Source organism: Mastomys coucha, unplaced genomic scaffold (genome assembly GCF_008632895.1).
Source record: "Mastomys coucha isolate ucsf_1 unplaced genomic scaffold, UCSF_Mcou_1 pScaffold22, whole genome shotgun sequence".
NCBI lineage: Eukaryota > Metazoa > Chordata > Mammalia > Rodentia > Muridae > Mastomys > Mastomys coucha.
In genome coordinates this window covers 147,216,200-147,228,169 of record NW_022196905.1, presented here as the reverse complement: position 1 = coordinate 147,228,169, position 11,970 = coordinate 147,216,200, and the positions used below count along the sequence as shown (strand labels likewise).

At 43.3% G+C, this 11,970-nt stretch overlaps 1 protein-coding gene across 1 annotated transcript in view; it reads left to right on the top strand.

The window, feature by feature from the left end:
- The window catches only part of Elavl1 (ELAV like RNA binding protein 1), a 44,655-nt gene that overhangs the window by 15,877 nt on the left and 16,808 nt on the right, over window positions 1-11,970 (top strand). The window contains exons 2-3 of the mRNA XM_031338944.1: window positions 1,324-1,511; window positions 9,977-10,080. Of these exons, the coding sequence (XP_031194804.1) occupies window positions 1,340-1,511; window positions 9,977-10,080 (276 nt within the window). The 5' untranslated portion in view covers window positions 1,324-1,339. The remainder of the gene's footprint in view (window positions 1-1,323; window positions 1,512-9,976; window positions 10,081-11,970) is intronic.

The window sequence follows — 11,970 nt, the reverse complement described above, 5'->3', positions numbered from 1 at the left end:
GGAACTCACTCTGTAGACCAGGCTGGCCTCGAACTCAGAAATCCACCTGCCTCTGCCTCCCAAGTGTGCCACCACGCCTGGCAGAAATTCTGCCTTCTTAAGTGTTGGGATTATAGTCATGGATCACCACACTTGGTACTGTCCCTGTAGTTTTGCCTCTTATTGATCAGTCATACAATTGGAGTCATATAGTATGGCATTGCAAACTGTTTCTTTGACTTAATAATATGCATTTAAAGGTCTTGCTTACTGGGAAGAATGTAGCTTAGTGGCAGAGTGCTTACCTAGCATGCTCAAGGCCCTAGGTTTGATCCCAGAGCCTACTCCCCACCAACCCCCCCCCCACACACACACACACAAGGACTAATAACTTTGGGGGTTTAGCTCAGTGATAGAGCAACACCAGGTAAAAGGGAAATTAAGGCTGGGGACATGGCTCAGTGTTAGAAGAATTATCTAGCTAGCTTCTTGCCTTTTTGTGGCTTAATAACTCATTTCTTTTTAGGTTATTATTGATAAAGCAGCTGTTTGTAAACATAGTTGATCTCTTTGTATGAATATAGGTAAGTGGATATGGCATTCGTATGTTTATCTGGGTGTGTGCGTGCATATGTATGTGAAGGTACAAGTTTATGTGGAAGTCAGAGATCACTATTGAGTGACTTCTTCTATCACATTGTATTAAAACACCATGACCAGAAACAACTCACAGAAGAAAGTTTACTTGAGCTTAAAGTCCATAGTGGTGAGGAATATATCACAGCAGGCAGCCAGAGTAGGAAAGTACAAAATCATCTCTATCCACATTCAGAAAGCTCAGAGAGCAAACTGGATGTAGCACAAAAACTCTCAAAGCCCACCCCCAGTGGCTTTACTTCTTAAAAATTTCACAACCTACCCAAAGAGTGCTATTAGTAAGATACAGGACAAGATCAGTGTGGGATACACTGACTGGTGAGGTTCACATATATACTCCACCTTATTTTTTTGAGATAGGGTCTTTCACTGAACCTGAAGCTTATTGATTCAGCTAGACTGGTTGGCCAAAGAGTTCCATGGGTCCCCATATCATGTTCACAACTCCCAGTGCTAGGATTATAGGTATGTCCCAGCTCGTCCAACTTTTATATGGGTGCTATGGATATGAACTCAAATCTCCATGTTTGTGACAGCAAGCTCTTTACAAACTGAATCATCTCCCCGGTAGTTGATCTTTTAGTGCAGAAAAGAAAATCCCTTAAGTGCAAAATGTAGTCATTTATCTCTGCCTTCACATACTCAGATAAACATCTAGAATTTACCTGATCTTACTTTTCTTTGCAGATTTTTAAATAATACAATGTCTAATGGTTATGAAGACCACATGGCGGAAGACTGCAGGGATGACATTGGGAGAACGAATTTAATTGTCAACTACCTCCCTCAGAACATGACCCAGGAGGAACTACGAAGTCTGTTCAGCAGCATTGGCGAGGTTGAGTCTGCAAAGCTTATTCGTGATAAAGTAGCAGGTAAAGAGCCTGAGAGGTTTCTTGAAGGAGACATAGTTGGCTATGCTGTTAATCATTGGCTTCCTTGCTGGTGACTCCTTAGTATAGAATAGCTGCAGGCTAGAAACCATAGCTATAACTGAAGTTTTATTCTTAACCTCAGACTACTTTTCTACAACCCCAGTATAAGATTGGACAGAGATAGGAATAGGAGTTGGGGGAGTATCCTAGAGAGCTGTTTCAGCACTTGCTATCCTTGCAGAGAGTAGGGTTTGGTCCTCACACACTTAATCAAACAGCTTACTGCATGTGTAACTCCAGCTTAGGGAAGCTGATGCTCTCTGCTGACCTCATAGGCATGCACACATGTGTACATAGCACCACCACCCCTACACACACAAAAATCCATAATTAAAAATAAAATACATCTTAAGAAATTTGAAGGTAAGGTTCTCCCACCCCCAAAAGAGCTAGGAATTTTTGTACGTTAAAACACATACCAGGTGTGGTGGTGCATGTTAGCATCAGGGCATCCAAAGCCTGTGGTGTCGCATGGGTGGGTCTCACAGACCTGTTGCCAGGGCAACAGCCACCATATTCCCAGAATCCATTGGGCTCACCTCCCACCTTTACCTGCAGCCATTACATCAGAACTCATATATATATACACACACGGGGGAACATTCCTCCCCCCCTTCTCTTTTTCTCTCTCTTCCCTCCCTCCCTCCCTTCCTCTCTCCCTCCCTCCTCTCTTCCTGCCACTGCCCCCTCTCTCCCTCTCAATTAAACCTCCTACACATGGAACTGTTTGGGCCTAGTGTGTGGTATGTTCTGACTCGACCCACTGTTCTAACACATCAGTGCATGCCTTTAATCCCAGCACTTAGGAGACAGAGGCAGGTGGGTCTCTGTGAGTTCCAGGACAACCGGGGCTAGATAGAGAGAGACCCCCTCTCAACACAACAAAAAGCACATGTACAAAATGAGAGGTAAGAGGAGAAAAATGGGGGGATAGCACAAATGGAGTGCTCTGAAAAGTGTGTGGAGCCAAATAACTACAAATTGATCAAGTTTCCACATGTAGAAGGGACCCTGCTGGGCCAAGCACTAACAAGCATAATTGAACCTTTCACCAGCTGGAACTCTGGAATCAGGAGCAAGATGCCTGAAAGCCATGTGCTTTAGCTCTCTCATGGTATGACTCTTAGGCCTCTAGGCTCCCATCCATTCAGTAGCCAGTGACACTTTTTTTTAAAAGATTTATTTATTTTATTTACATGAGTACACTGTAGCTTTCTTTAGACATACTGGAAGAGGACATCAAGTCCCATTATAGATGGTTGTGAGCCACCATGTGGTTGCTGGGAATTGAACTGAGTGAGAGACCTCTGTAAGAGCAGTCTTAACTGCTGAGCCATCTCTGCAGCCCACCAGTGACACTTTTAAGTCATGCCTATCCCTACCTCATAAGTATTTGTAAAAGGCCAGGTTCTGAGAGTGTAGCTTCAGGAGCTCAGTGCTGCAAAGCCCTGCTTTGTTTTTTGTTGGATACAGTATTATCCTCAAGTCACTACCTTCTTCTTCCTTCTTTTTCCTGCCCTCTCTGCCTCCCCTTCTCTACTTTGGCTAATTGGGAAAACAAGCAGTACTTTGAAGCATTCCAGTTTGAATCATCTAGTTTGTAGGTATCTGGATTCTAAAAGGTTTTTTAAGGATTTTTTGTTTTGTTTGTTTGTTTGTTTTGTTTGGGGGTTTTTTTGGTATTATGGAAAACTTCAGGTATGTATGAACAGAAATTATGTATTCAGTCTCAATCTGGTATATTCATTACCTTGCTTTATCAACCTTCCAACAGTTTTCCAGTAACCTGAATACACTTTTCACTGTATAACCCTATACAGCCTGCCTGATGGCTGGCCAGAGAAATCACTCATCAGATGAAACCCTTAAACTAAAAGGCCTTTTCTCCTTTTAATCCCAAGTCTGTGGATTAATGCACTTAGAACTTTAGATAATTAGTGAACTTTAGATAATACACAAATTGAATAATTGAAGAATATTAGATTATTCAGGGTATTGTCCTGCATAGGAGTCCTGCCCAAATGGCTTTCAGATGCTTTTCTCTACCAGTGTTTTGGTGGAAAGGGTTCTCAGCAGCATCTTTAGCAGTCCTGGGCTTTGGAGTCTAGCTCTTTGTTCTCATACCCTGAGTTCTTTCTGTGGGTTTTAGAGGAATATAAGCTTTTGTTAGTAGGAACTCCTTGATTAGGCAGGGTTAGTCCTGAAAGAACTAGTTTTAAAGAAGTAGAGGCATTGGAAAAGGCTGTCTTAGTTAGGGTTTTGTTGATATGAAGGAGGCACCATGACCATGGCAACTTTTATAAAAGAAAACATGTAATTGGGACTGGCTTACAGTTTCAGAGTTTTTAGTCCATTATCATGGTGGGAAGCATGGCAGTGTGCAGGCAGATGTGTGGTGCTGGAGGAGCGAGAGTTGCATCTTTATCCAAAGGCAGATAGGGAAAGACTGGGTTACTGGCCGTAGCTTGAGCTTATATAACCTAAAAGCCCACCTCCACAGTGACACACTTCCTCCAACAAGGCCACACCTCCTAATAGTGCCAGTCCCTAAGGGTCTGTGGGGGCAGGTTTCATTCAGACTACCACAGAAGCAGAAGTAGGATTAGAAAGTGATTTGAATTCCCAGATATAGGGCTTCTCTCTGATCTGCAGACAGTTTTGGGAGTTGTGGAGAAGGTACCGTCTTAGCTCAGTAATTTCTTGTTAGCAGCCTTTCATTCCAGTTCAGTGAGTGGCATATCTGAGACACTCATCCTACCCTTACTTTACTTCTCCTGCTGTCAGATTTCACTGTTCATCTGTCATTCAGTGGCACCACTCTGCCTAATCCTGTGTCTCCTTTTCTCTAGCTGGATCTCCACCTGCCCACCCCAGTAAGACAGTATTTACCTCTATCTAGCTAGGTATGCTGCAGTCCCAGGCCTGCTCATTGGCATATGGGTAGCCCCATCTTTAATAACCTTTCTGGTTTTTTGGTTTTTTTGTTTTGTTTTGTTTTGGTTTGGTTTTTCTGGTGGCTTTTTTTGGTTGGTTGGTTGGTTGGTTTGTTTTGTTTTGTTTTTTGTTTTTTTGAGACAGGGTTTCTCTGTGTAGCCTTGGCTGTCCTGGAACTCACTCTGTAGACCAGGCTGGCCTCGAACTCAGAAATCCAGCTGTCTCTGCCTCCCTAGTGCTGGGATTAAAGGTGTGCACCACCACGCCCGGCCCTTCTGTGTTTTCTTTTCTCCAGCCCTCAGTTTTCACTCAGATCTGACTACCACCTACTATTTCACAGAAGAACTAACGACTGACTCCTCTCTGCCCTGATACTTCTCCCTGGCTACTCATGACCCATGAACTATCCAAGTACACACTTGTCCTTGAGTCTCTTGAGGATCATCAAGCCAGGGCTTCAGTTACCTTCTTAGGTTCCCTGATGTCCTATCTTGTGCATGGCTATACACTGGGAGATGTTGAACAGGATTTCTAGCCTCTACCCACTCACTTGAAACTGGTAGCACCGTCTAAGTTGTGAACATTAAAGTATGTCTGCAGACATTATCTTGAGTCTTGTAGGAAGCAGGAAAGCTCTGGGGTGAGAACCACCACTGTATGTTGTCCTCCCATTTACAGGCTGTCAGTGTCAAATCCCTTCTCTGTACTTCCTTGTAGAATCATCCTCTTCCTATGGCTGTCTCTCTGCCCTTAAGGCCACACTCCTATCTTTCACAGCTGTTCCTTTCCCCATCCTTGAGCTTTAGATTATTCCATAGCCCTTTTCCAGAGCTGTTAATCAGGCTTAGTTTAGTTTGTTCACTCTCCTGACCAGATAGACTCTCCTGAGTCCTGCACTATCCTGGTACTTACTTTGTGTCTTTGTCTTAGCTGATAATACCACTCACTGTCTGTACAGTAGCTCTACTCAGAAGGACCAGATCTCAGAATTCATTCCCTTTGGTGCTTCTGTAGATTTACCTTGTCCTACCTCTCCCACAAGAGTCATCCTATCCCAGGACATCATTACCTTTACCTGTTTTGTTGATGTGGCCTCTTAACTGGCTACCCTTTCCACCTTCCAGACTTCCCTTCAGGTTCTAGGCTCTGTTGACTTAACTATGCCTTCTGCGGCTATATTTAGTCACCATAAGTGCTGGCTTGTGGGTTTTCATAATAAACCATCCTGCACTGAGGTTGACACTATCAAGTTCAATATATTCATTTTGCAAATTGATATTATGGGTCAGCTGGGCAGCAGAAAGGGGACAGGGTGACTAGGGTAAAGAGAATGTTCATTGTGTTGGTTGGGAAGCTTCCAGTGTTTCTGGGCAGCCAGGTCAAGCTCCTTGTTGGAGCATTTGCTGTTGGCTTTTCTGTCTACAAACATAAGGTACGGGATGTCATTTCAGCATCTACTTGATATCAGAGCTTGCTGTGCAAGCCGTAGCTGTTTTGTATGTCCCTTGAGGAATTAGGAGTCCGCCTTCAACCCTCATGGTTCCATATTTTCCCTTCTCATCTCATAGTCATGGACCTTTGGTGAGGGTTGAATCCACACCTGCTGTGCACCATACCTACCCTCAGCCTGGACTGAGTTGTTTTCCAAATATCCCTAGTCCAGCTCTCAGGGCTGCTGAACAGTTTTCCTTTTACAAGAATACCTTTTCACACTTTGCCAGCTTTACTACTTTTCCTTCAGCATGATTCAACTTTGCTCCTCATTTTAAAAGCAAAACCAAAAAGAAAAAAACCTGACCAGGTGTAGTGCCAAATAACTTTGATTTCAACACTTTAGAGACAGAAGCAGGCATATCTCTGAGTTTGAGGCCAGCTAAAAGCTACATAGCTAGACCCTGTCTACAAAACAAAACAAAAAACAACAGCATCAGCAAAAAGCAGCAGAAATACTACAAGCTGAAAGTAGAGCTTAAATTACCCATTTTTACCATTTGATACACTTCCTTTCATACTTCATTTGTTGCATATCCTCTATAAGTAATACTGTGAGCTATATAGCAATCATTCTTCCTATCTGAATGAGTTTTCCCCCCCCCCATCATTACAGAGGTTGTGTAGTACTCTGTATTCCATATTATAAGCTCCATAGCTCTGCTTACTGGCTATTTCCATAGACCAGTTGCGAACTGGCCCTGCTTTCTACTATCAATGCCCAGGGCCCTACAGAATTCCTCCTCTGCTAGCTGATACAGCAAGTGGTCTTAGATCATGTGCATTTCTAAGGAAGCCTATCATCTCTATCTGCTTGCTAGCCACCTTTCTATATTCTCTAGAACACCCTTCTTGTCCTTTGGCTCTTAACGTTTCTTGTGGTCCCTCTATCACCTATACCCTGTGATTCTCAGTGAAGTCTTCTTGGAGCCCCTATGCACCTTTAAAAAAAGATTGGAGTTGGGTAGGTGGGGAGAATCAGAAAGGAGTTGGTGGAGGGGAAATATGTGGACAAAATTTAAAGAACAAAACAAAAAACCCAAACTTTGTTCCCTGTGTTCTTTATACCTGTAATACCCATAGATCAGTGTGTCTCTTTACCCTCAGCAGAAAAGTTCCCTTTTTTCTTTCTTTTTCTTTTGAGGGGAGGGGGTTGTTTGAGACAGGGTCTTTCTTTGTAGTCTTGGCTGTCTTGGAACTTGCTTTCTGGACCAGGCTGGCCTCAAACTAGAGATCCACCAGCCTCTGCCTCCCAAGTGCTGAGATTAAAGGTGTGTGCTGCTGCTGCCCAGCAAGAAGCTCTTTTTTGCAGTAGACAGTGATCAATAAAAAGACCCAGGAGTGGTCAACATGCAGAGAATAAGAGATTGGAGTGGTCAGCACCTTATTTTTTGAGACACGATCTGTCATAGTACCTGGAGTTTACTGATTTGGATAGGCAGATTGTCCAGCCAGTGAGCTTCAGAGATCCACCTGTCTCCACTCCTCATTCTATTTCATGCCCGAACACCGAGATCACAGGGTTTTGTTTTGTTTTGTTTTGTTTTGTTTTAAATGAAGCTTCCTAGTAAGCATTCCCCCTTTAAATTTTAGATTCCCTTTAAATCTTCTTTTTAAAGATTTTTTTATTACTATTATTTATCTTATATATATGGTGAGTACACTGTAGCTATTTTCAGACACACCAGAAGAGGGCATTACAGATCACATTACAGATGGTTGTGAGCCACCATGTGGTTGCTGGAAATTGAACTCAGGACCTCTGGAGAAGTAGTCGCTCTTAATCGCTAAGCCATCTCTCCAGACCTCAGGGATTTTTTAAATATGGAGTTCCCAACTCAAGTCCATATGCCTGCATAGTAGGAACCTTTTAAATAACCATCTTCAGCCTCTTATTTCCTATTTCTAAAAGAGACCTTCTAGAGACTCAGCATTATAACTCTAGACAAAGTAAGGAGCCAAAGCATCAAGTCTGTGGGATGAGGAACTATCCAGTAGTCACACTATAGAATAACTGCTAAGAGTATTAAGTTGGGGGCATGAGAATCTCCATAAAAGGTCCCATCTGCAGTATATCTGGGGTTCATATCTTTACCCAACCCTCTGGTGTGGCCAGATCATTGTACCTCTAAACACCTGTTAAGTGCTTCTCTACCTTACTATGCTCAAGCAACAGAGCACATCCTATTTATCCTGAACTCTAGAATATAGCATCTGTTTTTCTCTTGCAGGAGCCACTGCTTGTATGCTTTCTACTCTACTCATGAGGCTGGTCTCTTTTACCATTGGCTCTTCTGATTGTGGCAGAGGGGTAGTAACACTGCAGAGAAGCTTTAGAGTGGACAGTCAGCACTTAGTAGGCAACTGGTAGGCGGCTTCAAGATGGGGAGAAGTAGTGATCCCCAAATGACTGTTTGTGTATACAACAGTGGGACATCTAGACTCTGAAATCTTTCTTTAGCCTGAGGCTGAGGATACTGGAAGTCTCATTCCTGTTGCTTCTGTTGACTAGTACCATAGGGTTCTGTCTTCCTTTGGAGAAAGGAGAGATAAGCCTGAAAGGGGCCTGAGGGCTGGGGAGCAGCAGTAGGTGGGGACAAATGAAGCTTCCACATAGTCTGCTGGGAATTTGGGTATTGTGATCTGCCTAGAGTCAGGGTCAGGTGGCCAGGGCTCTGCAGATGGGATAATAGTTTGACAAGAGGGACCAACATGGGGGAAGGAGAAAACTGATTTCTTGAAATGTGTCTATTTTCCAAATACGTGCTGTGGCATGGGTGCACACAAACACATATACACACAAATATAGTAAAACAAATTTTAAAATAAAGTATTGGAAAAGTGCCAATACAACTTAAAGAAAATAGGTTCTCTGGTTTGTTCAGGTCTTGTTATCAGCAGAGAAGATGACTTCCTGGGTTCTGATTGCAGCAGACTCTCAACACAAAAGTCTCTGCCTCCAATGGGTTTGTCTTACAGCTGCTCTCTCAGGTACCCAGAACAGAATGAAGTGTCTGCCTGAGCTGGGAGGATGTGAGTCAAGTGTGTCATGGCTAGACATCCTCTAAGACTCCTTCCTGACTAGTACTCCAGTAGCTCTTCCTCAGCCTCTCCTATATGCTATGTCCATACCCAGGTAGTATTTGTTCCTGCCTGACCTGAGTATTTCACAAAGAGGACATTGGGATCTTTTGTTGCTACCTTAATTTTTATGCCTCTCACCTCTCATTCCAAATTTATGCTGGGGACATTATTATAGTGGATTCTGCTGCCAGGAAGAGCTGGGGGAGTTAGGCCAGGGCTGTGAACCTGTGGCCAGGGCCATTTAGCAGGCTTAGGATACTCGCAGTTCAGCTTTTCCCCACTGCTTCACTGAGCCCAGTTGCTCTATACTCAGGAAAGAAAAGGAACCAGTACTAGATGGTGCCAGAGCCTAGTAGGCCTTCTCTCTGAGAATTCGGGTTTCAGAAATTAACAGGCTATATAGCCACTGGCCACTGCCTCCTGTCAGGCCTCATAGTACAGTCAGCACCTTTGGGACTACTAGGCAACATTTCACAAGATGCAGTCAATAACACATCATTACTTTTTTTCCTCTTCAAGAAACAAGGTATCTTTTATGTGTATGCACATACACAATAGCTCTTATATCAGAGACTAACTTAACTCAGTTCTTCTACCACATGGCCTCAAGGATTGAACCCAGGTCATCAGGCTTGGCAGCAAGTACTTAACTGTCTGAGCCTTCTCACTGGCCCAGTTTTTGAGGAATTTTAATTACAGGTTACCTTTGTTAATTGCAAAGATGTACAAGTTTGCACAGAAAAAGTTTACCACCATCTCAAGAGTGGTTCCCCAGTGTACCTCCCTTGGCATTTTGCTGTGTTACCCTGTCTTTTCTTTTTCTGACCTTGTCTATATACCTCCCCTCCACCTGCTCATTGGAAGCTAGTTTACCAATGTCATGTTCTCTCTTATAGGGCACAGCTTGGGCTACGGCTTTGTGAACTATGTGACTGCAAAAGATGCAGAGAGAGCAATCAGCACACTGAACGGCTTGAGACTCCAATCCAAAACCATTAAGGTAAAGAGATGTTGATCTAGAGGAAAAGCCTTACCTAGACCAGAATGGGGTATAAGAGTATTCTAGACTCAGTACCTACAGGTGCTAGGTGTGTTATTCATGAATGGGGTGCCAAGCATAGCAGCTGTACTGGAAGAGACCCAGAAGCCAGCCATATTCTGTCCCTACCTTGCTGCCCCTGCACTGGGGTAATTTTTTTGAAAGCTTTACTTGCATGCACATACTAACCAGCCGCAGATCACAGCTCTTAATAACTAACTTATCTTCTGTGTTCTCACTGGTCCTGGTGTTGTATTCTGGTTGCAGAGATCAGAGTGAAATGTTTTGTATCTCTATGCCTAACCATCTATCTTTTCTCTGTGACAGACTGGCAACTACAGTGAGGAGATGGACTAATCAGACTCAGGTGCAGATCCACAGGCCTGCTAGAGCCACATGATTCACACAACTCATACTTAACAAAGGAAATTGTAGGTTAGATCCTTCCACATAGCATCTCAGTTCCTTATCCCACCCCATAGAGTATGAGACCCAGTTGAGGATGGGAAGCTGACTTTTCTTTTTCTTCTCCAGTAAATGAAATGGCTTTTCCAGAGTGGGGTGAAAGGAGGGGCAAAAGCTAGAGCTTGAAAGTGGATGCTCAGGCACCTGGAATTTAACACCAATTTAGCAGTTTCTCATCACAAGATAAGAACCTAGAACTTAAATTAGAGCACAGAGCACTGGGGGAATGGTGCATTTATTTTAGTTGCCTATTGGGTTTTTTGTTTGTTTTTATTCTTGTGTTATTTTTTGATTTGGGGTTTTGGTTTGGTTTGGTTTTGAGACAAGATTTCACTATATAGTCCATATTGACCTTGAACTTGTTATTCCTTGCCCCCATCTCTGGAGCACTAGAATTCTTTATATGTGTTCACATCACAAGTGACTGAGGTTGGGTCATTCAGCAGGTATTTATGTGATGCCAGTATTCCCCCAACCCTGTTCTAGGTGCTGAATGAAACAGTAATCATCAAAGTTTACTTTCATGGAATTAACTGAGTAAAGTATAGTATGCGAGTCTGTAGTAAGTATAGTACAGGGACAGAGGGAGGTATGCATTAAGTAAGTAACAGGTCTGTGCCAGCCACTTGCTCAGGGAAGTTACAAGTTTGCTGGAGCTATCCTAACATAGTATCCTAAACCGGATGTCCTAAATAGCAGAGACCATTCACTGCTCTGAAGTCTTGGGTCAAGGGGTCAGCAGAGTTGGTTCCTTTCAGGAGCCCTGGAAAGAATCCCAAAAAAGCATCTCCCTTAACCTCTAAAGTTGTTGGCAATCCATAGCATTCCTTGGGTTATAGAAGCATCCCCTTGTTCACCACCTCCATTTCTATGTGACATTCTGCCTGTGTATATGCCTGGGTCCACATTTTCCCTGTTTATAAGGGTGCAGTTGTATAGGACTAGGAGCCCAGCCTTCCATGTGTGACTTTGTCTTAACTAAGTCTCTGCAAACCAGATCACATTCTGTGATCCTGCAGGTTAGAACTTAACCATGGGAGTCTAAATTGGACGGTATATAGTTCAGCTACTCACAGATTTTTCAAGATCAGGACAGGAAAGCCCTGGATTTATACTAAAAAAGAAAGAATTGCTGAGAACATAGGAGGTGGAACACCACAAAAGGATACACACAGGGTATATACACACATAGCAGTACCAGATGCCTTTGCACAGCTCTACTGGACTCAGGTTTGACTTTGAAAAGGCAGACAGGGTTCATGTGGTCCTATAGTACATTAGCATTGACGTTTTCCTTAGCATTTGGCTCTGAGAAGTACAACAAGTACTGGTCCTCAGCTCTCTCACTTACGACTACAATTTGCCCCCCAGTCTTTTTTTTTTTTT